The 25,784-nt window shown below is 46.3% G+C and overlaps 1 protein-coding gene across 1 annotated transcript in view; it reads left to right on the forward strand.

Moving 5' to 3' along the window:
* HTT (huntingtin) overlaps nucleotides 1–25,784 on the forward strand; it is a gene marked incomplete at its 5' end in the record, with an annotated part of 136,361 nt that overhangs the window by 57,451 nt on the left and 53,126 nt on the right. The window contains 16 exons of the mRNA XM_079712430.1: nucleotides 546–692; nucleotides 1,723–1,843; nucleotides 3,452–3,528; nucleotides 4,533–4,684; nucleotides 5,775–5,977; nucleotides 8,450–8,576; nucleotides 10,168–10,295; nucleotides 13,618–13,728; nucleotides 16,092–16,169; nucleotides 16,539–16,762; nucleotides 17,881–17,959; nucleotides 18,078–18,239; nucleotides 20,774–20,829; nucleotides 21,844–21,992; nucleotides 23,579–23,715; nucleotides 25,182–25,298. Of these exons, the coding sequence (XP_079568556.1) occupies nucleotides 546–692; nucleotides 1,723–1,843; nucleotides 3,452–3,528; nucleotides 4,533–4,684; nucleotides 5,775–5,977; nucleotides 8,450–8,576; nucleotides 10,168–10,295; nucleotides 13,618–13,728; nucleotides 16,092–16,169; nucleotides 16,539–16,762; nucleotides 17,881–17,959; nucleotides 18,078–18,239; nucleotides 20,774–20,829; nucleotides 21,844–21,992; nucleotides 23,579–23,715; nucleotides 25,182–25,298 (2,068 nt within the window). The remainder of the gene's footprint in view (nucleotides 1–545; nucleotides 693–1,722; nucleotides 1,844–3,451; nucleotides 3,529–4,532; nucleotides 4,685–5,774; nucleotides 5,978–8,449; nucleotides 8,577–10,167; nucleotides 10,296–13,617; nucleotides 13,729–16,091; nucleotides 16,170–16,538; nucleotides 16,763–17,880; nucleotides 17,960–18,077; nucleotides 18,240–20,773; nucleotides 20,830–21,843; nucleotides 21,993–23,578; nucleotides 23,716–25,181; nucleotides 25,299–25,784) is intronic.

The raw sequence follows: 25,784 nt of genomic DNA on the forward strand, positions 1-25,784 counted from the left end.
CTAAAAGTTATGGGCCCATCTGTAGGTGTGTGAGTGCTCACACAGGGTGTGTGCCGAGTGCTGATTGTAGGGAGGAGCCCATGTGCCCCCTGCATTCTGCCTCTGAGTTCACTTTGGATTTATGAGGGACCTCAGCTGGAGCTCTGCACCTGGGAGTGTGTGGGACGGTTTTGCAGACAAAATTGCAGAAGTGAGTAAGGGACAGCCCCTGGCATTCAGATCTGCCCTGTACTCGTCCTTCCTGTGCACCTTGGCTTCACGCACTTGTTGATGCTGATCAAGATGGTTAGAAAGAGACCTTTCAAGGTTTTTTAAATCAAAGCATTTAATTATGTGTAGAGAGATGTACGTAACTGTATGAAAGACAGGAAGAGCGTCCAGCGCCTGGTCTTTTCAGAGCGGGTGTGTGTGGGAGTGGCCCTGCAATCGGTGCCTCTGCTCTTAATTCCCCTGACGAAAGAAGTGTCTGTGGGTAGCCGGAGGGAGGGGCTCACAGGTGGGTTTCAGGTACTTTCTAAGGGAAATAAACCTTGCTTTTATGTCAGGCTTGTCCCGAAGCTGTTTTATAAGTGCGACCAAGGACAGGCTGACGCAGTCGTGGCCATGGCGAGAGGTCAAAGCAGCGTTCACCTGAAGCCTCTCATGCACGAGGCGCAGCCTCCATCTCACTTCTCCGCCAGCACCATAACCAGGTACCCCTGCTAGGCGAAGAAAGCGTGCCCTGGGCTCACTCTAAAGCCTCATGTTTTCTAGAGAAAACACTTGGAATAGGCGTTCCTCCCTTGATGGGGCGCTTCTCTTTTTCAGGGTCTACCACCCCGCCTCTTTATCTAAGCTCTGCTGCAGCCACACAGCAGTGACCTCGTAAATCGTATGATCTGTTTGTTATGAGCCGCATACCGACAGCTGTATTTTTCTCTAGGACTCTAATGCTATGTCTTCTCTAAAAACTTGTCCTTAAAATTTTCACTTTATTTGTATATCCTATGAAGAGTATAGTTATGTCATGACATTAATGTTTAGGTGAGCAGGTTGTTAAAGAGTGTCAGTGTTATTTAGGGTTATCACTAGTTCAGTGATGTGCAATTATTATTATTCACATTTTTTTGTGAGAGTCTTTTAAATACAATTTCAAACGGTTGTACACAGCCCATTCTTTTCTATGTCTTTTAGACTAGAAGACTAACATAGACTATGTTTTTTATTGTTGAGGACAGGACACTGAGGGAAACAAAAGTGAATCAGTGCTAATCCTGCTTGGGCTTCATTTATATAGTTGGGGAATTAGAATTTGTATGTAGCTACAAGGAGGGATTGAAATTGACACGTGCCATGAATGGAGTATGGAAAAGTGGCAGTACTGTAGTGGGAAAGGACTTTCTTTTGTCCTGAATCAGGAGTAGAGTCATGAAGGATTTCTTTTAACTTAAAGCTTGAAAAATGGGCAGCTTTGGACACGTAGAGAGATTGCAGGCAAGGCTGTGTTGAAGAGAGCATTGCTCCAGTGCTGTGGTATTGGGAATTGGAGGAGGAGAGGGGTGATTTCAGCCATTTTCCTAGAATAATGACCACATTTATTCCCAGTCTTTCTTTAACTTAAAAGTCAAGACTGCTTTAACCTCTTGTAGCCTTTAATCTTAAAATTTTAAGTGCCATTTGAATTTTGAAAATGTCATAAGCTTCAGTGGTAGATTATAAGTCTCCACGTCTCTTTCTCATTAGAATATATAGAGGCTATAACCTACTACCAAGCATAACAGACGTCACTATGGAAAATAACCTTTCGAGAGTCATTGCAGCAGTTTCTCATGAGCTAATCACATCAACCACGAGGGCGCTCACAGTAAGACTCTTTTGGTTGGTCTTAATGAGGTTACTTTTCAGTAGTTTGTGTGGTCAATTCTTAACGGTAGGATGCTTGTATTAGAGCTCTTATATGTGCGGCTTACTAAGAAATTGTGCTTCTGTGAATAAAACCTGAGTTTATTCCAATGGGAATGGAAACAACTTTTTTTTTCTTCTGAACATTAAATATGTTCATTGTAAAAAAAATTTAGCCAGGGGAACTCCCCAGTGGTCCGGTGGTTAGGAATCGGCGCTTTCACTGCCGCGGGCCTGGGTTCAGTCCCTGGCTGGGAACTAAGATCCCACAAGCCGCGCGTCGCGGCCAAAAAATTAAAATCAATCAATCAATCAGTCAATCAGCCAGGCTAGGAAGACATAACAAAGAAAAGAAAAACTACCATAATCTGAATTGGTAGTATATCAGAAGTTTAAAATATCTCTAGAATAATTGACTCAGTGACTTTATAACACACACGAAGCGGAAAAAAATCAGAAATGCCAACAAAGATTTTTGTGTAATGTGATTATCTGTATCATTATTTGTGATGCTAAAATTGTAAAAGAACCATAATGTCCAAGAGTCCAAAACTGATTAAATTCTGATGATAACTAAATTCTGTATAGATGGTGATATGTTTATTATGCACTTATTAACATGATGCTTTGGAGGATTTTTAACAATCTGTAGAGTGATCATCTGGATTATAATGAGTGAAAAAAGGCACAGTACAAAACTGTGTATGCTTGTGTACAGACAGATCTTGCTTATGATAAATAATGTTCACATTAAACACATTTCTTACATACTCAAGAAAATGATTGGCAGAAAATTTCCAAAATAAATTTTAGGATTATGAATGATTATGCTTTTTAAGATATTCACAAATTTTCTAAAATGAACAAGTCTAACTTCCATAATCAGAAAAAAAGAATGTTATACGAAAGTAGTGCCAATTTGCTGATTACCAGGTTAAATCTTGTCATTTATTTTATGTGACAGAAGGAATGCTTTCATGTTGTGAAAACTCAGACAATTATGATTAGACTATCTTGATAAGTATGTAAGTGCCTTTCAAACTTAAATATTGTTTAGGCTGTCTGCAGTTTGGTCTTCCCTTGATGTGTTCAAAATATTATAAACATTATTTGTATTTATTGTGGCCTACATATGTCAGACACTGTTCTAGGCTTGGGATGTAAAAACAAAGAGGATCCCTGCCCTTGTGGTTCTTTCAGTCTGGTTAGGAAGATGGACATTAATTAGCTCGAGCGCTGGAGCAGATGGGGTGGGGTGAGGTGGGGTAGGAAGGGCATTCCAGGTGGGGGCGGGGAGCACGATGATTAAAGTTCGAGGCAGAGGAGGTGCATCACTCCTGGCCTCTCCTCACTGGGCTGTAATAGACCCTCCTTAAACCTGTATCTCAGTTGTCCAGCTGTATCTTCTAAGGTGTGAACTTGTATCATGGGAGGACAGATGTCTTATCGTTAGATACAGATCCCAATTTTGTTTTCATTGTTCATACTCTTTATAAAGGGAAAAAGGAGGTTCAATTTAATAAACTTTTTTGGTGTTTGAGTGTGATTTTCTCATTCCTTTCTCCTTTAGTTTGGATGCTGTGAAGCTCTGTGTCTTCTTTCAACTGCCTTTCCAGTTTGCATCTGGAGTTTAGGTTGGCATTGTGGGTATGTATTTTCCTCGGCGCATGGCTGTCTACAATTATGTGATACAAACATAGTTATACGGATCCCTTTCTTTCTTTCTTTTTAAGTCTCACCTTAACAGTTTCACCTTTTGGAAAAATACCAATTGGAATATTTGCTTCTGCCCTGTTAGTTGTGTGGGAAGCTAGAGAAGGAGCTATTGGGAAATACCGAATTACTTGTAATTCAGATGCTCACTCTTAAGCATTTTGGAGGATCTGAGGGTGTGATTTGCAGGTTAATTTAAGGGAATTTGCATATGCTGGCAAAAGACTTTTCTAATTGGCTTGATTCTCTCCAGAATTATTCACTATGTATTAAAAATTTAGAAACATTTTTCGTTTGAAATCAAATGTGAGCTATCGTGCAAAATTGTAATCAATTACAAGAGTAATTTAGGAACTATTATATTTATATTAGCAGTTCTCATTTAAAAATGATTTTCTTCAAGTAGATGGCCCTCATCTGTGAAATAATTCTGAGTCTTCTATAGCATTAAGGAGTAAGCTTTTGTTATGTATACTGATAACTGAGACAAATTTAGTAACTCACCGTCACATTTGGAAGGAAATCTGCAGATTTCTTGTGTGTGTCAGCGTACGGGCCAACTAACTTTGCTTGAAGTGGGTGCGTTCTCTGGTCCTGGGTGATGGCTTTCCTGTGTCATAGATTCAGCATTAGACCTGACTTCAGAGCAACTCTGGTGTTGGGGTAAACGTGCTAATTAGTCAGAGTCGAAAGAGAGTAAAAGTTATCAGAGTAACCAGTTCCAGTACTTCCAGTCAGATCTGCTACCTGATTTCCTCTCTCGGATGACTTTCATGGGACTATGGTTACAAGAAAGATGCTAGTTCACAGTAGTAAAATCGCTTTATGAGCTGGCATGAAATGAACAGTGATGTGCCTTCCTTTTGGTTCATAAGAGAAAGCAAGGCTGTTATCTTAAAATATTTCTGTAATTTGATCTTGCAAATGTCTGCTTTCAGAGTGCCCCCACTGAGCGCCTCTGATGAGTCTAGAAAGAGCTGTACTGTGGGCATGGTCACGATGATCCTGACCCTGCTTTCATCAGCCTGGTTCCCACTGGATCTCTCAGCCCATCAAGATGCTTTGATTTTAGCTGGGAACTTGCTTGCAGGTATTGGTACTGAGTTGAAAGAGGGATTCTAGGTCTTTAACTTTTGATTTCCTTTGGGGGGTGGAGGCAGTGAGCGCATGGAGGAAAAGTATTGAGGTCATTGCCAGGGATGGCTTGTTCCTTTAGTCAGAATTTCAGACATTACCGACAGACATAAATGTGTACTGCAGGCAGCTATCCTGTGCCGAGTATTTTAAAGCAGCCCTTTCCCAATCTAGCCCCTCAGTTAGCTATAGGTAAACTCATTTCTAATTTCATTTTAGCGGGCACCGTGTGCAGGTACTGTCTCAGGCACGGGGGCCATGAGAAAGTATGGTGTGTGGGCTCCATTCTCAAGTTGAATGTAGGTTTGTAGCGACACACGTCAACACAAGTTCAGTGGCCGCACAGAGTGGCTGTAATCACTCTCTGTTGGGGATTAGGACAGGAAGCAAGATTTATGGGCTGGCAGGAGAGGGAACACCAGACAGGGTACAGCACATGTGAAGGCATGGAGACGTGAGAAATTGTGTGACATTTGAGAACTAAGTAATTTTGGATATTGTGTGAGGGCGAGGACGACGATGGAAAATGTGGCTGTGAGGGATCCGTCTCCGTTAATGAGGACTTAGTCTGCTTGCTCTGGGAGGTCATCGAAGAGCCTCATGAAGGGGACGAACAGTCTGGGTAGTGTTTTAAAAAGATCACTCGGCTGACGTGAATGTGGATTGGAGGAGAAGTTAGGGAAACCCGTGCTTAAGGCAAGATCAGGAGATTCTGAACAAGATAATGGCTGTGGGTTGTGTGGGAAGAAGCCCATTAAAAGAGAGTGAAGGGGGCAGAGTCAGCACGTCTGGATCACCAGCTGAACTTCAGTTGTAAAGATCAGGAGGGGGACTGTCACATCCTGGGTGGGTATGTGATGGTGACCTTCATGGAGGTTGGGGACACAGATTCGGGGGGAGATGCCGGTTTCCTGTGGAACCTAAGGCATCAGTGGGCCCCCAGGTGGAGGTGTCCAGCAGACTCTCGATGTAGACGGGTCTGAAGGACTTACGTCTTGGCCCCATGCTGTGGAGCTGGGGAGGTAACGTGTGTGCCCGTATCACAGCCAGTGCCCCCAGATCTCTGAGGAGTTCGTGGGCCTCCGAAGAAGAGGCCAGCCCTGCAGCCATCAAGCAGGAAGAGGTGTGGCCGGCTCTGGGTGACCGGACCCTGGTGCCCATGGTGGAGCAGCTCTTCTCCCACCTGCTGAAGGTGGTCAACATCTGTGCACACGTCCTGGATGATGTGGCTCCTGGACCAGCAATAAAGGTAACTCCTTGCTTGGGCAGCTGTTTCAGCTGGTCCAGATGGCTCCGTGGGCTTCCAAGCATGCCTCTGTTTACTCATCTGTCCCTTCCTTATCCTCTTTTGCTTTAAATAAACAAAATTTCTCATATCGTGACACTAGATTTAACACCTAGATGTGCTCATCCAATTTATAGCCCGTTTGGTATCGTCTGTCATTTACTATCACCTCTGAGAGGGAAATACCTGGCTTTATTCTTGGGCTTTCAGCGTTGGCCAAGAAAGCTCAGCATTGAAGTTGGTCTCTCCCGAAATGTTTTGCTTTTCTTTGAAGTACGGTTCAGTGAAAACTATTCACACAGTGAATTTAAGATGGATCAGTTCACTTGTAATTGTATCTGATGGTTCACTCTCTCTCCTGTCTCTTCCACCTTGACAGCTCAGGTTCTCCTCTAGCTGCCAATTTGGTCCCCCTGCTGCTACAAGCTTCTCTCAAGTCCCTTCTCCCAGCTTAACCCCTGAATTAGTGTACTGCTTCTCTGACGCTGTCCTTCTTTGCAAAACCTCTCGGGCCCTGGACTCAGTCCACTGCTTCGGCCGTCGATTCTTTAACCCCTGCTGGCCTGATTTCTGCCAGCTCCCCATAACAATGCTCCCTGCCAAGACCCGCCTTTGACTCTCGTCGGTGCTTCGCAGACCCTGTCTCACCTCCCCTCTGCATCTCCCAGGACCACCTCTCCTGTACTGAGACGTTCTCTCTGGTTGGCTTCCGGATTCTCTCACCCCCTTCTACTGCCTGGGCACTTTCCTAGTTGAGTCTTCTTCCCACCATTCATGCTTTCCAGGGCTCTGTTCTCAGTCGGCCCCTCTCCTTATTCTCCGGGCCAGGGCTCTCCAGTACAGCTCTCTGTAAGGCTGGAAACGTTCCATCTACACCAGCCGGGACAGTAACCACCAAGCACGTGAAATGCGGCTAGGGCAACTGAGGAACTGAACTTCTAATTTTGTTTAATTGTCATTAAATTTAAATTTAAGTAGCCACATGTAGATCGTGGCTCTAGCGTGGGACCGGGCAGTTCAGTGCAGTCAGGTCTACTCTCAGGTCTTCAGTATCTAAGCAGGGGAGACCCCAGACCTGTCTTCAGAGTCCAGTGTGGCCAGCTGCCACGGGTCACCTCTACTTGGGCGATCCATAGGAATCTCATTTGGTCTAAATCTGGAGTTCTTGGTCTCCTCCTCAGCTGGCGCTTCTCCCCGTCTCTCACTCCATATTTTTCAAGCTAGAAAATGGGAGTCATCACAACTCTTCATATTGCTCACCAAATTCTTTGTTTTCTCTCCTAAGTATCTTGCAGAAAGCCCATATATGTATATGCATACATGCATATACATTTACATATATACATACATGCACATGTAGGTGCACACACATATACACACTTTTCTCTGTGCTCACTGCCGCTGTTCTGGTCCAAGCTGATGTAGTATCTCATTTGCACCACTGCAGTAGCCTCGCTGAAACAACATTATTAACATATCAGACAGGTACAGTGCAATTCACATACCATGCACCTCACCCATTTAAAGTGTATGACTCTGTTTTAGTACACCCAGAGTTATTTGGCCATCACTACAATCCATTTTAGAGCCCAAAAAGGAACGCTGTACCATTTGGCTGTCACCCCCCAGCCCTCCCATGCCCACCAGCTCCAGGCAACCACTAAGCTACTTTCTGTTTCTATAGATCTGCCTGTTCTGGACATTTCATGTCAGTGCAGCTACACAGCTGGTGTCCTTCGTGACTGGCTCCTTTCACATAGCGTGTTTTCCAGGTGCAGCAGCTTCTTTCCCGGTCTCTCTAGCCCTTTCCTGTCAGCCACTGTGCCCTTTGTGCAGACAAGGCTCCGAGGTGTAGGGTGGCCTCTGTCAGATCGCGGAGGGGGTGAGCAGCAGAGCTGAGGCGCCCACGCCACTGCCTCCTGCCGTGTGGGCCTGGGGCGTTCTCTACTGTCCTGTGTGTGCAGAGTGTGGGCTTTGTGGAGGGTCCGGGTTTGTTGCCTCCTACATCTGCTTGTTATCTGTGACCTTGAATAAGTCACTTCATCATCGCTGAGCCTATTTCTTCATTTGAAAACGGAGTTCAGAGCATTGCTTTGTACCCTGTTTCACGCCCTGGCTCCCAGAGAGAGCCCCATTGCTTGCTATTGGAGGTGGCATGCCGGGGCTCCGGGGGCCTCCTGAGACCCCGCCTGACTGCCTGAGGGCTCCTCCATCTCTGAGCGTTCATGGTGCTCCCGTTAGGAAGTGCTGGGTCAGTTCCCACCACGTGCAATTGTTGTGTGGGCTAAAGTGGATGGTACGTGTACGGAGTCTGAGCTCCATAAATGTGAATTCAGAGAAGAGAAATGGATTGCACGGGTGAATGGTAGAAGCACATACCATAGTTTTCAGTTCTGTGTTGGTTACACTTCCTTCACAGTTTGTTTTCTATTTTAGGCAGCCTTGCCGTCTCTAACAAACCCGCCCTCTCTGAGTCCAATCCGACGGAAGGGAAAAGAGAAGGAACCTGGAGAGCAGGTGTCTGTACCCGTGAGTCCCAAGAAAGGCGGTGAAGCCAGTCCAGGTGTGAGGCCACGGCGGGGGAGGGGGAGGGGGCGGACTTGGGGGTGCCTGTCTGTATTACAGTGGTTTAGGACTAAAGCTTATGTTCGTGTCAAGGTTAATATTACAACTTGGTAGTTTTTGGAAATAAAATACATAACAATGAAGCCAGAGAAATGGTTTCCCCAGGTGTGGTTTCAGGTATTGAATATTACTTACTGAGTGTACACAGACCACATTTTGGTCTTACGCACGTCTGAGTGTTGCTTGCCAATGTGGGGTCCCAGTCGTCTGCAGGCGTCTGGCCCACAGCAAGGCACTGTGCCCCGTGCTTCCCATGCTGTGCCTCCCCGCTTCTCCTCTTCTCACTGATTTTCAGTAAGGGAGGGGGTGTAGATGGCTAGGAATAGAGTGGGGTGACATCGTTGATTCTGATGTGTGGAGAATTCTGAAATAGGAAATGGAAATTTTACCTGTGGAAGGGCTGAGGGAGAAGTAAAGTGGGGATAAAATCATCTGAGTGAGACGAACCTGAGAAATTGACAGACACTTGGAGGGGAAAATCTTGGAATAGAAGGGGCCAGAGTGACCATGTGACTTCGCCTATGACGTATGCGGTCCGTGCCACTCTTGGTGGGCACAGAGCAGAGGCAACCAGACGCCTGTCTGCTTGTGCTGCCACCAAGTCCGTTCACATGCCACCTCACAGTGCTGGGGCCAGACATGACTCTCCCGTTCATTTTGCTTATAAAGCATTTATGTTAAGCATTTTATTAATTTTAAAACTTTATTTAATTTTTTGGCTGCACCACATGAATTGTGGGATCTTAAGTTCCCCGACCAGGGATTGAACCTAGGCCCCAGCAGTGAAAGCATCAAGTCCTAACCACTGGACCGCCAGGGAATTCCCTATGTCAAGCTTTTTTTTTTTTTTTTCTTATTCATTCAGTTCAGCAGTAAAGCATTTTAAAAGAAACTATTTTCTAAGTATTGATGACAATACCAGTGGAAGATATACCAACTAAAAAGCTTCAGAACTTTATAAATGCAAAGTTATCAGTATGTGACTGATCATCTTTCTGATGGATTAAATAAACTAAGGACCCCAAATCACAAATCTTTAAAACCTTACACGGTGCTTGGCATTTAATATCAGCTTAATGATAGTGTGTGTACCCTTACGGTTTTCAGAGCATGTTCACGTCACCCCTGTTTGATTGCTTACAGGGCTCATGACCTAAGTCGACCAGAGGTCAACCCCGTCGTGCCCCTGGGAGCCTTGTGCTCCGAGAGGTTTTGAGATTGACTGAAGGTCACGTCAGTTGTTCCTCTGACTCACAAACAGGCAGCCAGGCCAAAGCACATAATAGCATCACACTGCTTTTCTTCTTTTTCTTCTTTCTATTTTATTTGTCATCTTTTGGGCGGTACTCAGAGTCTACTTATGTTCATTAGTCAATTTCTTGTTATTGTGGATTAATCAAAAAGTCAGGAAAAATTTGAATTTTATCCTACTAGAATACTATAAAAATAATTATTACTAGCAATCTTTTTTAAACTTGGTGTGTGTTTACTTTTGATCTAAAAGTTTATTTTGTGTGGTGTGTTTAAAGCCTCTCGACCATCTGAAACCTCAGGGCCTGTTGCCGCAACCAAGTCCTCGTCACTGGGGAGTTTCTGTCACCTTCCTTCTTACCTTAAATTGCACGATGTCCTGAAAGCTACACACGCAAACTACAAGGTACTGCTTCTTTTGTAAAAATACACTCATTCACACATTTCAGAGGATTGTGGATGGTTTTCTTAAGATTGTAGCTTATAGACATACATATATAAGTAAGTAAGTTAGGCCTTTGGGATATGAGTTACAATTAGCTTTTTCAACTTTGTCTTTCAGCTTTGTTTACGGTAGCTTCCATCATACAAAAGTTTAGGATTTTCATTGGAAAAGTGATGTCTTTATGATTTATTGATGCCGTGTCTGGCCCACGTTCAGAGATCTGCTAGAAGGTCTTGTGGGACTGAGCATGTGGTTGTGCTCACAGCGAGGGTTCCTCACGGCAGGGCGGACAGGACACACAGCCAGCCCCTGAGGGGAAGGATGCTGGCAGAGTCTGGAGCAACCTCTGCTCCCTATGAGGGCCACTCGGAGGGCCCCACCCGCCCCCGCCCTCAACTAAAGTGCAGCTGCGTGCTGGTTACAGAGGCTCCCTCTGCCTTCACAGACCAAAATTCACACTCGCAGAGGAGAGCAGGGGTCCAGCATCAACACATTGTTTGCTAAGGCAGCCCAGGCACAGTGAGCCACCCTTAGTGCTCAGGGCGAGTCTGACGTCAGTCTAGGGAACTGTTTAGTGGCTGAGTTTCCAGGCACCCCCGAGGGCCAACCTTGCAAGCAGCTTTCTGGAAGGATAGCAGTCTGCTCTGTTGTTTCTCTTGCACAGGTATGTTTCTTACTTAGGACTTTCTCATTCTGAGATGATGATTATTATTATATTTTATTTATTTATTTTTTTGGCTGCGCCGCATGGCTTGCGGGATCTCAGTTCCCTGACCAGGGATTGAATCCTGGCCACAGCAGTGAAAGCCCAGAATCCTAACCAGTAGGCCACCAGGGAACTCCTCTTATTCTAAGATTATTAAGGAAAATCTCCCATGGTTTCATTTAGGGCTTTTCATTGTTTTCTTCCATTCAGTTTTTTTTGTGTTTAGACTATATGCATCTAACAGGTTTTTTTTTCCAGCCGTCTAACCAGTTGCCCCTACAGTTTCCCAAATAGTCCATTTTCTGGCACTAATGGGTTTTTTAAATTTATTTTTTTATTTTTGCGGTACGCGCGCCTCTCACTGTTGTGGCCTCTCCCGTCGTGGAGCACAGGCTCCGGACGCGCAGGCTCAACGGCCATGGCTCACGGGCCCAGCCGCTCCGCGGCATGTGGGATCTTCCCGGACCGGGGCACGAACCTGTGTCCCCTGCATCGGCAGGCGGACTCTCAACCACTGCGCCACCAGGGAAGCCCCCACTAATGGGTTTTGAAATACTACCTTTATCACATACTAAATTCTCATAGTTGTATATTTCCATTTGCTGCTTTATTATATCAGTCTCGCCATCTGTTCATCCATTAGAAGCACACTTCCTGATTATTGTAGCTTCATAATGTATTTTTGAGGAGATCAGTTACCCCATTTTACTTTAGAATTTCCCTAGATATTCTTATTTATTTTTGCATATGGACATGAGAATAAGCTTATCTAATTCCAAAGAAAGTTGAGAGTTTTTCCATTGGGACTGTGTTAAATTTGTAGATTAATTTGAGGAGAACTGATATCTTAGATGTTAAGCCTGCCTGTCCAGAGTATGAGATGCTTTTTTTTGTGTTGGAAACTTCCTGTATGTGCCTCAGAAGCACATGAAATTTAAAGAATTTTAAAAGTAATTTTAAAAGATACTTCACATAGATCTTGCACATTTTTTCATAAATGTGACCGTTGTCATCCTTTTTTTTATTACTAATAGATACATCTCAGTTTTTTAAAAACCATTTACAAACTTTATCTGGTTTGTTTTCTGAAGGATATAGATAATTTTTAAAGATAAAAGATTTGGAGGCTCTCTTTAGCCGGATGTTTCTCATGTCAAGCTCTAAAGTAGAGGAGGGTATGTTTAAAATCCCACACAGAGAAGATGTTTTCTTTCCACCTGTTTTCAGTGTATGTCATCTTCAGTTCTGGGGGACCCCCCTGCCCATGTTCTCCGCAGCATCCCTCCATCCTCTCCTCCCTCTCCATCATCTCCCTTCCTGAATGCCCTGGACTCCAGGGTGGACCCCTTTACTTTTGGCCTCCCTGGAGTCTCGGAGTCCCGCCTCTTGGTTGAGTTGCTGTGCGCCGACTGTGTGTGTGTGTTTGGAGCGGCTGGCGTGTCCTGAGATCTTTCACCACTGCCTCCTCACCTCCTCTGCTGCCCCACTGGGTGTCCTGCTCTCCATTGTTTGCTTGACCCTTGGGCTCCCCCCTGCTTTATTTCCAGTCTCCAAGTCCTTCTTCAGCTCTCCTCAGAGCCCTTTGACCCTAGTTCTCACATCTGTTCGCTATTCAGGAAGGGCCTTCCCTGCTCTCTCCCCGACCCCCACTCAACATCCTGTGCCTGCTGGAGGTGAGCCCCTGCCCTCCTGCTTTCCCTGGGACCTGGCGTCGTGCAGTCGCCTGTCCCTGGGTCTTTGGGGGTCTCACTCCTGGAGTTTTCCTTCCTTCCTTGGCCTGTTGGGAACACCCTCAGGTTGACGTGACAGTGGTCACGGTGCTGAGGTCCACTTACTGTTCCTTTTCTGTGTCTGTCTCTCACCTGCTTTCCTCTCCCTTTGCCCAGAGAGTGTTTTCTCTTTCATCAGGGGTGGTTAGATTTTATTTCACTGAGCAAATTCCTTTCTTCTTATTGTAATGTTTTTGTAGGATTTTTGCCAGTTTTTATTTTCACGGTCAATCCCTCCCCCTCACCCTTGTTCTTAACATATTATGTCTTTGGCCCTGACCCTTCTCTCAGTCTGTTAAATGGGGGAAATTGCTACATAATTTAATTCAGTTGGGTCCTTTAGGATCTTAATACCTCTTAAGACTAATTTAATGTTTTGTTGTAGCCAGACTGAAAGGTTGTGTCTGAACTTGCTAATGATTCCCTCAAGGATCTTAATGGTGGAAGAGGGCGTGTGTTCTATATTTTTTGATATGCTGCTTATCAGGCACTGGTTATGATGGGCATTAAACATTCTTTTTCTCATTATGATAGAAGGTTAGGAATTATTTCTTTCAGTAGCGTCAGTATACGTTGGAAGATGCCTTTGAAAATAGTGTTTATATAGCTATCCAGAAGAGTAATTTCCTTTCCAAGGCATTTCCCAGTGCTAAAAACAAGCAAACAAACAGAACCCCACCCCCACCCCACCCCACCCGCCCATGGTGAGTGTCGCGCTGCCTAGCGGAACACAGCACAGCATGTCTGTGTCAGGTGACCGGATGCCGCCAGTAATCACGTGTTCCTTCTCTCCCTCCACTTTCCCAAGGTCACCTTGGATCTTCAGAGCAACACCGAAAAGTTTGGGGCTTTTCTGCGCTCTGCCCTGGATGTTCTCTCTCAGCTTCTAGAGTTGGCAACATTGCAGGACATCGGGAAGGTTTGTGTTTCCTTTCTTCTCGTTGAGCTGTAGCTGGCATGCTTGAAGTGTACCCTGGGCTGAGTGCCCAGGGCGAAACCCCACCATCCCGGCATGTTCACAACGTGGGAGAAGGTTCTGCGGTCCGGGCACTTGGGTCTGATTCTCATCTTAGCCTGAAGTTGCCGGGGGCGGGCTTCTATTTGTGTCCTGTTTTCACTTTTTGCTGTAAATTAGCTCAGACCCAGATGAATTAAAAAATTGGTGGGTTTAAAACTGTTGGCAGAGTCCTTTACTTTATTTGACCTTCGCACATGGTGAGGTCAGAGCAGTCTCTGGGGTGTGGCTTGTTCCTCTGGTGCCTCAGGAAGCAGCAGAGCTGTGCTTGAGGCTCGTGGACTTTGGTTCCAAGCCCAGTAACCTTCCTGCACCACCCTCATGTTGTGGGGACATGTTCAAGCACACAGGAGAGTTAAGAGGTCGTGTGGTGAGTGCCCGTGTCGTGTCCACGACCAGATCCAGCAGTTACCGTTTTGTCCACTTGCTCTGCTGTGTTTGGATCCACCTGTCCAGCTACCGGGGCATCTTAGTTTCTAATGAATTTCAAAGTGAGTTTACCAATAGCCCTCCTTAAACGTGTGTCTCTTAGAATACAGTGAAGTTCCTTTGTTTTCATTTCTCTCCATCTTTTTCTCGATATGCATAAAGCTTATCTGGCTTTAATCATTGTACACATTGTCTTCTGTTTCTCCTCACTGTCCCTTGTATTTTTTCCACATGTCAACTCAGTGGGTCAGAGCAGTGCTTAGTCCAGGGCTAATTCTTCCACCACCGAGGTAAGACCTCCCTGGTTCTAGCCGGTGCCCCTTAAACCCTGCTGAGGAGAGCAGTCACCATTCCAGCCCTGTGTGAGTTCGGAGCGCTGTGCCCTCTGACCCTTCCTTACGCACGTGTTAAGCGGCTCCCAGGGCCTCCCCCGGTCTACAGAGTCCTCTCTGGGAGCTCTCTCTTCTTTGGAACCCTCACTGTTTCTGCTTCCCCGGACTCTCAGCTCCTCCTCAACTCGGGGGGTCCCTTGAGCTCTGCTCTGTCCCTCGCCCTTGTGCTACCACCCAGGAGCTCTCTGAGGGCAGTGAGCTGGGGCAGTTGTAGGGCTGACTTGCTGGTTTCCCATTTCTCAGGGATCCCTGTCCTCCAGTGCCTCCTGGTCACTGTCTTGGAACCATGGTTTCATATATTCATATATTGGGTTTTTTTTGGTTGTTTGGCTGTAGGGTAAATCTGGTCCCTCTTACTCCATATTGGCCAGGAGTGGAAGTCTCCCTTCATTATATTGTATGTTAATATTCATGCCCGGGACTTGTTTCCTTGAAGGCCACTAACAGCAGCATCCTTTTCTCACCTATTTTCAGTGCCTAACTCAGTTCTGTTGCACACGGAGCATTTCATAAGTGTTTGTTAAGAGACATGGTTCTTCGTTAGGCAACTTGTGATGTGAAGGCTCTGGTTGTAATTCTTCTGGTTCGCACTTCTTAGTTGCCTGCTATGAGCTAGTGAAAACAAGGTGACGTGGAACAAATTCAACCCTGCAGAGTATAGCCTTGGATATCTAGTCTAATAGGAATAAATCAGAATCTTAAAAATACATGGTCCTGAGTATGTGAAATCTACAGAAATCTGTTGTTTTTTAGTGTAGGAAATATACCAAACAAATGAAGTGAGGGGCCTTTTCAATGTAGTTGGTCTGATAGAAGCAGTGTCTGGGGACCAGGTGGGCAGTGAGGGGAGAGCTGCTGATGCTGGTGCCTGGACCGGTTCATGTCTTCAGGGACCTTGGATAACATGGACCTCATTTCTGAGGCTGGTAAAAACAGTTTGTGAGAACAGTCATTTGAAGGCAGTCATTTTGGTCATTTTTGCAGGTTGCTGTCGGACACAGGACCTTACGCTAAAGGGAAATGTCTAGGGCTTTTAATGGTAAATCACACTTGATGTAGTATGTGCTATGTTCAGCTGAACCTCTGCAGGGGCCCCACAAATGCAGGGCTTTCACTCCTTTGTAGACGCTGAGCTCCTGCCCTGACAACAGGGCTGGATGCCGAGGTCACAGCAGATCCTTGATGCACAGTTCCTGGATGAGTGAGAGAAAGAAAGAATGTATAAACACATGAAAGGAAGGGTGAGACATGGCTGCTTAGATTTCCATGCTTTTTACTGACTTCCTCTGCTCGCAGTACATGAAAACCTTCTTCTGACTGTCCTCTGATGTGTACTGTTGTACACAGTTTAAACGGAAGTTGTCCTGTGTCCTGCTCTCCGTGCAGAATTCACAACAAGTATCTGTGAGTTGCTTTCTTTAATGTCTTGCTGCCTGTCCTTTGCAGTGTGTTGAAGAGATCCTGGGGTACCTGAAATCCTGCTTCAGTCGAGAACCAGTGATGGCAACTGTTTGTGTCCAGCAGGTCAGAAAGTAGTTTCTTTTAAGCCCTTCAACCCGGCACGCTGATGTAATGCTGCCTGTCGTTCAGAAGGTGGTGCTGGTGGCGCGTCCGGCAGCCCCCGTCCCGCCTTTGCTCACTCCGCTGTGCTCCAGCCAAGAGGGGTGCTCCTCCCTCATGGTCCAGGAGGAGGTGGCTCGCCCCCACAGGGGCAGAGGATCTTGGAAGCTGTGCTGGCCTCTCATCACTTAACTGGTGTCCTAGTATCCCTCCCCTGTCCTGTGCAATCTGAAGTTGTGCTAACATACCCAGTTATGTATAGGTGGGTTTGATATTTGTGTGGGAGATTCTGTGTTACTTCAGATGTTGATGGCTTCAATTCTTCCACTCTAGCTGCTGAAGACTCTCTTTGGGACAAACTTGGCCTCCCAGTTTGATGGCTTATCTTCCAACCCCAGCAAGTCTCAAGGCCGTGCTCAGCGCCTTGGCTCTTCCAGCGTGAGGCCGGGCTTGTACCACTACTGCTTCATGGCTCCGTACACCCACTTCACCCAGGCGTTAGCTGACGCCAGCCTAAGGAACATGGTGCAGGCAGAACAGGACCACGACACCTCAGGGTAACCTTCTGATAGTCTCCTGTGTTCAGAGAACTCTAGAAAATGTGGTTGCTGCAAAGATGCTGAAGGCATGGCCCTGCCTCCAGAGAAGCATGTGGTCCAGTGGGCGAGATTACAGGCACTTCAGTGTCTTGGCAGGGCTGGGCTAGGGGAGAGGAGTGCTGAGCGGGCTTCCCGGGAAGTGCACTCACTGCTGATTCGTCAGCCAGCCAGAAAGGGGACACGCTATTCCCCAGGGTGCGTGACATTTCCCTTTAGAGTAAGTTCCTGTGTGTTGGTGGCGCTTTGGGGGCCTGTAACTCAGGTGGCTCAGTAGTGCTAGTGTGTAGAGGGCATAGGTATTATTACTCTCTGTTTTGTAACTTTATGGCTAAAAGTCTATTTTCACTCAAATTTATAGTTGTTTATGGTGCCTGGAATTACAGTAGTTGTTTCTTAAATTACCATCAATTATTAGCGCATATTTGAGTTACTACTCTGTAGTAACAATAGAATTCCTGATTTTTCTTTATATAGATGTAGTGATGAAACAGCTACAGTTAAAATACTAGAGTATTTTAGGAAAATGTCCACGTTTCGAGCTTTAATTGGTCATGTACTTACTATTTTTCCAAGTCTCAGGAATAAGGTTCTTTAAATACTTTGTCTAATAATATGGGGTATAAATAAAACAAGCAAGTGTCTGATTACTGTCATTTAATATTGTGTTTCTTGAAAAGAAAAGGGTATAATTGATGTAAAGAAATTTTTTCCCAAGGAAATCAAGTGGTATCTTCTAAATCACTGAATCTTTCAAATGACCATCACCTCTCTGGCCCCACTACACGCGGGGCTGAGTGATGAGTTCCCTGTAGCAGAGGAAAGCTCTGTCTCGGGTAGCCTGCTACATACAAGTGACAAGGTTTGATGGCTGTTGGTCAGCTGTAAACTCTGTTTCACCTAATTATCTTCACTAAAAGAAGAGCTTGATGCTGCTACGTTGAGTGGCTATTGTAGTTCTTTCTGACTCTAAAACACTCTGATTTTGTGAATTTGAATTAGTTTGACCTGGAGTATAGCTGGATACATAGGAGAGTATTTAAGGGTATTCTTTGCTCACCTTTCTTTCTGCCTGGCAGGTGGTTTGACGTACTCCAGAAAGTGTCTACCCAATTGAAGACAAACCTCACGAGCGTCTCAAAGAACCGCGCGGACAAGGTAACTGGGAGCTGGCAGGTGCACGCTTTGCATGCTGGGCACGTTCCAGGTTGGGGGCTTCAAGCTGGCTGCAGTGGAAGACTCACTTATGGATTCTTGCTTTCTCTTTTTTTCGTAGAATGCTATTCATAATCACATTCGTTTATTTGAGCCTCTTGTTATAAAAGCTTTAAAACAGTACACGACAACAACCTCTGTGCAGTTACAGAAGCAGGTTTTGGATTTGCTGGCACAGCTGGTTCAGTTACGGGTTAATTACTGCCTTCTGGATTCGGATCAGGTTTGTCACTTTTATCTTTCATCTACTGTACCTGTTCATAATTTAATAAAAATGAACTTAAAAAGACACTGAAGTCTACCTTGAAGAAATGCGCCATTTTTTTCCCCCCACCAGCGGCTGTGTCTCATCTGTCTCACTCACTGGTTGACACAGAGGGCCTGGCGTGCACAGGCCTCAGCAAGCGTTGCACCCTCACCCAAGCTCTCCAGGCTAGGGTCAGCCTTTACAAATCTGCCAACGGCTCTTCCCCTCCACTCACCCTCCCCCACTCCAAGGTTAATTCGAACTTAAATTGTAATTGAGATTTACTGTTGGGGGGACATTTTTGCAGGATCCAGAGTCTTATTTTAAACAGCTTATCAAGGAAGATCAATTTCAAGCGATCTAAAGTTAGCTCACCTATTTAAAAGGGAATGTGATCTGTTGGGCAGTGGCTGACCCCTGGCCCCTGGGTCCCCGCATGGCGGCTGTCTGAGCCGGCCCTGAGTGTCTGTGCTTGCTTCCACCAAGTGAGACCTCCCTGCCACGCCTTCCTCTGGCGGGTACAACTCTGGAAAGCTGTATCATTTTGTGATGCGAATTCTCTTAAAGCAAGCGTCATGCCAGCCAAGTTCACTGCAAAGAAAGTTGCCTTTAGGTCGTCAAGATGTGACTGTCATTGTTGGGCTGTGATTTGGCGCTACTTTCCTATGAGATAGGAAATACTGCAATTCTCCATTCCCTTCTAGACACCACTGTATCTGTGGTGTAGCATTGTTGTTGAGATGATCCTCTCTTGACGCTTACGTATCAGATGGGGACTTTAGAAAGATAGAAGAAAGCAACAAAAATCACTCCGTTTTGGAGAAGGGCTCTATGTGGCATGACTGAAGAGAGAATTTGATAAAGGCCTGTCTGACCAGTGTACGGTTGAGTGGAGAGCTGTGTTCTTTCTCTGTCCACTGACGGCAGCCCTAGCAGAGACTGGTCTCTAACCACCCACCAGCCACGCACCTTGAGAAACTCACCAGGAGAAGCGAGCAAACACATTCAGGACGCTCGTTTCCCCACAGGTGGTGTTGGGGGGTCACCTGATGAGAGCGGGCTTGGGGCAGGGGCTCTGTTTTGACCCAGCATTTTCATTGTCCCGCCCTCTGCTCTGGTTCTCCGAGGAAAATCATCCAAAGAGCCGTTTCCTTCCTTGGGGACGACGCTCACTGCGGGACGGTTCCCGTGCTCTGATGCAGGGGCTTGGGTGGGGAGAGGCCCTCACCTGAAGTGGGGGGCAGCCGTGGCCGAGAGGGAGGCAGGCGCGGGCATGCGAGGGGAGCCTGGGAAGGTGGGGCCTCCCAGGGCTTCCCCAGCACCTGCTCCAGGGGAGAGCACAGCCCGGGCTGGCTGCACTCTCATCAGGACACGGGCCGCCTTTCTCGGTTTCCCCCTTCTGACTCGTTGTGGGAGGAAACTGATTCGCTCAGGTGGTGGTCGGTCTCTGCTGGGGCTGCTGTCAGTGGACAGAGAAAGAGCACAGCTCCCCACTCGGCCATACCCTGGTCAGACAGGCCTTTATCAAATTCTGTCTTTAGTCATTCTACACAGAGCGCTTCTCCAAAACGGAATGATTTTTGTTGCTTTCTTCTATCTTTCTAAAGTCCCCATCTGATACGTAAGCGTCGAGAGAGAATTCCGTGCTGTGCTCGTCTCTGTGCACGCGCACGCACACGCGCACGGGTGGTCTGACGCGCGGGCCTCACCGCGAGCCCAGCACTTTCTGCCTCTTACTTGGTGGTGTTAGGTTTTCTTGCCATGGGTACTCTCGCCCCACGTTTGTTCCGGTTTGTTTCTGTCACTCAGCACCCTTTCCCCCCAATTCTTAGGGTTCAGTACCTTGACGGTTTTTATGAACAAGGATAGAAAACTATCAATAGAACAGGCAAGTGATTTAACTCAGTTCAGATAGTGATTTACTGAGCACCTGCTGTGTGTCTGTATCACACCCGGGGGCGAGGAGGAAACTGGAGATAAGCTCCATGCTTCAGGTTGGAGAGTGAATTTGGGCACTTGGAACGTGACACAGAACTGGCTGTAAGCCAGTTGTGAAGTCCTGCCTCTGCTTCTCAAGGCCACCCTCCCCTCCGCACCCCTCGGTACCCAGCTCCTTTGAATGTTGGGGCGGGGGGAGAAGTTGGACTCACTTGGGCATCTTTATTCCTAAGCCAGTTTCAGGAAATCCGTGCTGTGCGGCTTGCCATGAGCTGGAGCGAATGAGGCCTGCTCGTGTGCCTTTTGGGTGCTGCCTGGTGGCTCCTGGAATTCATCATCTGTGTTTCCCAACAGGTTTCACCTCAGTGTTCAGTAAATGTGTTTAGAGGGATTTCTGGAAGTGTCTTGAAATTCATCTAGTCTGTGACAGTAGAATACGTTTGAATTCTTGTACACAAACGAATTTACTGTCAGGAAACTTGTTAAAGGTTTATACAAATGAGTATGAAGAAAAATAACCTAGTTTGCACATTTTAATTATTGATGTAAAAATTTTATTTTTCTGCCTGTAGGTGTTTATTGGATTTGTGCTGAAGCAGTTTGAATACATTGAAGTAGGCCAGTTCAGGTAATAGCGTTTTGTTATTTTAGATTTCTTGTCCTTGTTACATAATTACATGTAATTTTATATTATGTTATGTTATTTGCCGCACTGCACGGCATACGGGATCTCAGTTCCCCCGACCAGGGATCGAACCCGTGCTCCCTGCAGTGGAAGCATGGAGTCTTAACCACTGGACCGCCAGGGAATTCCCTACATGTAGGATGAGCATTTATCTTAAAAGATTGTTAGGCATTTTTGCTAAGCATTATTTTTAATGGAAATCTGATTAACATGCTGTGGATTTTTGTTTCTTCTAAAAATTAATGAATAAGTATCTCAAGACGCGTTGAGAAGTAGTTCTGCGTCTGATAATCACATGTGTTGTCAGTTTTCATTTCATATTTCAAAGCATTTATAATAGTTTTCTAAATGAAATCTCATTTGATAGAGCACTAATTTTTCTAATCTTAGAGAAGACAGTTTTTGAATGCAGTTGTCTTTAATAAAGGTAATTATTATGCACTGTATTTATATTAATTGCAGTTTTTCTTTGCTAGACTATTAGGTTTGAATACTTCCTCCTATAAGTATAATTATAGAAAATTAAAATTCTTCAGTTTCTGAACTAACTGATAAGTAGTTAGGGAAACATAGTGCAGAGGAAAGTGTTCTGAGAGTCCCCTGGGTCTGGAGGCCCAGTTTCTTGTTCTCGACCATGTGATTCGAGGTTACTTTTTCTCCTTTGGGTGTCAGTTACTTTTTCTGCTGTTGGGCGCCTTCTCCAGGCCCTCACTTAGCCCAGGCGCCCCAGAGGACGTGCTGGCCCCACCCCAAGCCGGGAACACAGGGGGACGTCAGCTGGACTAAACTGGGTCCCGAGGGTCCTTTAGCTCAGTGCCCGCTCATCCCCCCTCGTGCTCTTCCGTTTTCTCACATGTGCTCTCTCAACTCTGAATCGAGAGTAATTTCATGCTGTTTATATTGATTACGTTTCTTCACTTTAAAAGGAAGCATCTAAATGGATGTTTTTGTTTCTAGGGAGTCAGAGGCAATTATTCCAAACGTCTTTTTCTTCCTGGTATTACTATCTTATGAACGCTATCACTCAAAACAGATCATTGGAATTCCTAAAATCATCCAGCTCTGTGACGGCATCATGGCCAGCGGGAGGAAAGCTGTGACACACGGTAACGGGACAGCCTTTCACTGTGGTCTTCAGTGGTCATCATGTGCTGACACCACCTTCCACCTGTGTGGACAGCTGCCCAGTGCTCTGTAGGCTGTGCGTGTGTACGCGTGCGCATGTGCACTCTGGTTAGAGATGTTTACAAAAAGGAGAGAGCACACTCTTTACTCCCAGGAGTGTATGATCCACTTAGGTAAACACAGACAGTGAGGTAATCTAAGGTGCACATAGAGTCTGACATAAATACTCTTGTCTATCCGTGTGAAACAAAGAATTTTAAAGTCCAGCTTCTGTAAGGACATGGGATTTCTCGTCCAGTGGTATTAGAAGATATAGTTTGGCCTTGATTCAGGGCCTTCTGTTTTGCCGGGTTATTTCATAGCAGGTTAAGTGAGGTCCACAGGCAACAGTCAGCTGCTCAGGCAGCCTCCTTCCCACCTGTGGAATGAGGTGGTGTGGTTTAGGAAGGAGCTGTGAATCTTTTTTTGCACTTTTTAAACTGCACTTCCTACTGACTCCTCTCTGGCTCCATCGTCAGGAATCTGTAGGCTTTTGAACTGTGATTGGGGTACCTCCCAAGACCTCGGCTGGCTGCTGCACCCAGGGTCCCCATTCCGCATACTGCAGTAGGGTGACCAGCGAGCCGTGGTGCCGGGGGTGTGGAGGGGCTCGGCAATCACCATTTCCACACTAGCAAGATGGTCACCTTAGCCATGGCCTTGCTAGGGCTCAAATCCATGCCTCAGCACAGGGGTACATGACTGCCCGTATGGACTTGGGGTCACTGGATAGAGTTGAAAGTGCAAACGGCAAATAGAGGGATGACTGAGGTTTCCCAGATCAGAGGGTCTTTGGATAGAAAATTGATGGGCAGCCAGACCACCCTGCTCTCTACTGGGAAGCCTGGTTGTCTGTAGAAAACTCATCAAGTGTGTCGTGTGTGTGTGCGTCACTGAGGGTGAGAGAGTGTGCCTTTCAGTAATCTTGGTGACATGACTGGGCTGATCCTTCTCAATGAAAGGCCTTTCTTAGTTTATTCAAGTGGTGGTGTGAGGCAAAATAATTTACTTTGCTCTTTTGGAGAAAGACACGACTTGGGGGAAAACACATTTGAGAGAGTGACTTTAATTGCTTGAAACAGTATAGAAATCTAATACTTTGACTAAATGTTTTCCATTGAAAAAGCATTTGTTCTCTCTTCAGGTAAATCTTTAAGTAGATTATGCATGAGGATAGAATGTTGCTATTTTGGTTAGTTAGGTTTTATTATTTTGAATTTGACTTTTGAATTTGTGTCTCTTTGTGTCAGAAATAATGTTATGTCACAGAAACCCTAGTTTTTTGTTTTTTTGTTTTTAAAAAATTTCACAACATTATCAAGTGTCAGAGGAAGACCCATGGCCTTCCAGGATGGTATACAGGTAATTTCACGGCACTCATTGATAACCTTAATTTATCTCTTATCACAAAGCCAAGTATGGGTCAGGGTTTTCTTTATTTCTTGAAAATAATTTGGAGGTGTTAGTGCTGTCTTCCGAATGCATCTGTCACATACTTCCTTCTTAGTGGGCCCTTTTGTGCCTACAGCCATACCAGCCCTGCAGCCTATAGTCCATGACCTCTTCGTTTTAAGAGGAACCAATAAAGCTGATGCAGGAAAAGAGCTCGAAACCCAGAAAGAGGTGGTGGTGTCAATGTTACTGAGACTCATCCAGTACCATCAGGTAAGAGGAGGTGTGGGGTGGTCACTGACCCTTCCTTGTCCCTGCAGGGACAGGAGGAAATGCCACGTGGCCGCTGTCTGCTGTCAGTGAGTGTGGCTTTGTGCCAGCCCTGGGCTCTCGGGCGGGAAGACGCAGGGGGACATAAGGCTTGGTGGTGTCTGTCTTTAAGGCAGTGTGGCCTGGCTGACGGTCACAAGGTCGTTCAAGGCGGTAAACATGGTGGAGGCCCTCTTTTCCAAAATGAGGATCAAATACCAGTCAACAGTGTCGATCAAAATGGTAGCGTTCTAAAGAATGATTTTTTAAAAAACGTGAAATAATTTAATGACTTTATTTGTACATTTATTTACCTCTATGTTGAGGGAGGGCCAGAGTCTTTTTCTTAGTGCTGATTTCTGGCTTCGTTTTCCTTAAGGTGGAGTAGGAATTTCAGGTGGTGTGTGAGGCAGTCTGAAAACAGAAGTCTCGCTTTTTAATGAATTCTCTTCTGTAGCTGGTACAGTTGCCTAGCCCTCACTTATTTTGGTAATTCTTTTTAGCTATTTGTCTTTGAATCTTTATAAAATCGTAAGATTTTCTCATAGAAACACTTTCTTTGTGCATTCTCATTTTGGTTAATCTAGGTAATGTTTAATTAAATGCTTAGTGTTTAATTAAATCCCGTAATTACAATAAAAAGTACGACTACCATAAAGAGGTTTGAGAACCAATAACCGGCTCTTGGCAAGCATGCAGTTTAGTGGGAGGCCTGGAGGGCAGCTCAGCCAGCACAGCGTCCCCAGAGCTCCCGGCCTGGTTTACGGAACGGAGAGGGCGGGTCTTGGGTTAGGAGAGTCGGGATGAGTGCAGAGTGGCTGCTGTCCCGCAAGTGCTGCCCGAAGTGCCTCTCGAAGGGAGAGGTAGCTGTGGAGGCGGCCGGGCGGCTTTCCAGGGAACGGGCTCAGCCTGGCCAGTACGTTCATAGATCGGGCTGCAGGCTTTTCTGCGAACAGGCGGGTGATAAGCATTTTCAGCTTTGCAGGAGCTCCTCGTGTCTGCTGTCGTTCTGGAAGCCTTCCTGGCAGCATTTTCACGGTGGTCGTGTGCCAGGGAGACCGTGTTCACCAAAACAGGCTTTTAGGGGTCTCTGTTTAGAAGGGATCACTAACAAACTCGTGCTCACCCAAGGCCAACTCTTCTGAAGTATGGTGTCCTCAGTAGAAGGTGACCTTTGCAGAGATGTTAATACACACAAAAGCCAGAGGTGTCTGCACAACAGTTTAGTCAAGGCTGTGCTTGTGTCTTGCCAAAGGCTGAGATGAGTTTGGCTTTCCTTTTGTGCCTTTCCTCTGGTTGTGAGTCTTGTAAAGCCGTAGAGATGACAGTGCCGTGGTCCTCCTGCGTGTCCCGGGGCCAGGGCTGTGTTGGCCCTCCTGGGGGCACGTGGGCTGGGGTCCGAGTGTCTTCCAGCCGTTCCCTCTGTGCAGGTGTTGGAGATGTTCATCCTGGTCCTGCAGCAGTGCCACAAGGAGAGCGAGGACAAGTGGAAGCGGCTGTCTCGGCAGGTAGCCGACATCATCCTCCCGATGTTGGCCAGGCAACAGGTTTGTCCCCCTCCCCCCGCGTGTGGGGTCACTGTGGCACCATGGAAGTGGGTGAAGATGCTCGTGAGAGGTGGGCGCTTGTGGTGGGCTTTTCGTCGGATCATGGTGGGTACATTTTATGGTCGTTACTGGTGCCATCTGGACGAGTGTGAGGCCAGAGGTAGAGACGTCCCCTGGGTCCCAAGGCGCCCTTGGGAAGTGCCTCCAGGGCTGCGTCCTTTCCTGCTTACACCCTGTCTCCCTCATTCTGCTCAGTCAAACGTCTTCTGTTTGCTCTGTAGGGGAGTGTTTTTCCTTATCATGTATAAAGTAAGTTGCCAGTTATCTGTCATTTAATCAAGATTTCTGTGGTCAAATGATGCAGCCAGTGGTTTCCACAAGCGCAGTGGACGGCACTGGTTTGGCTGTGTGTGTAGGATGGAGCCCAGTAGTCGCATGCCTTCTGAACCACTTCTGCCCCCACCCCCCGTCCCCCCAACCCCCGGC

Source organism: Hyperoodon ampullatus (assembly GCF_949752795.1).
Source record: "Hyperoodon ampullatus genome assembly, chromosome: 1".
In the NCBI taxonomy this organism is placed as follows: Eukaryota; Metazoa; Chordata; class Mammalia; order Artiodactyla; family Ziphiidae; genus Hyperoodon; species Hyperoodon ampullatus.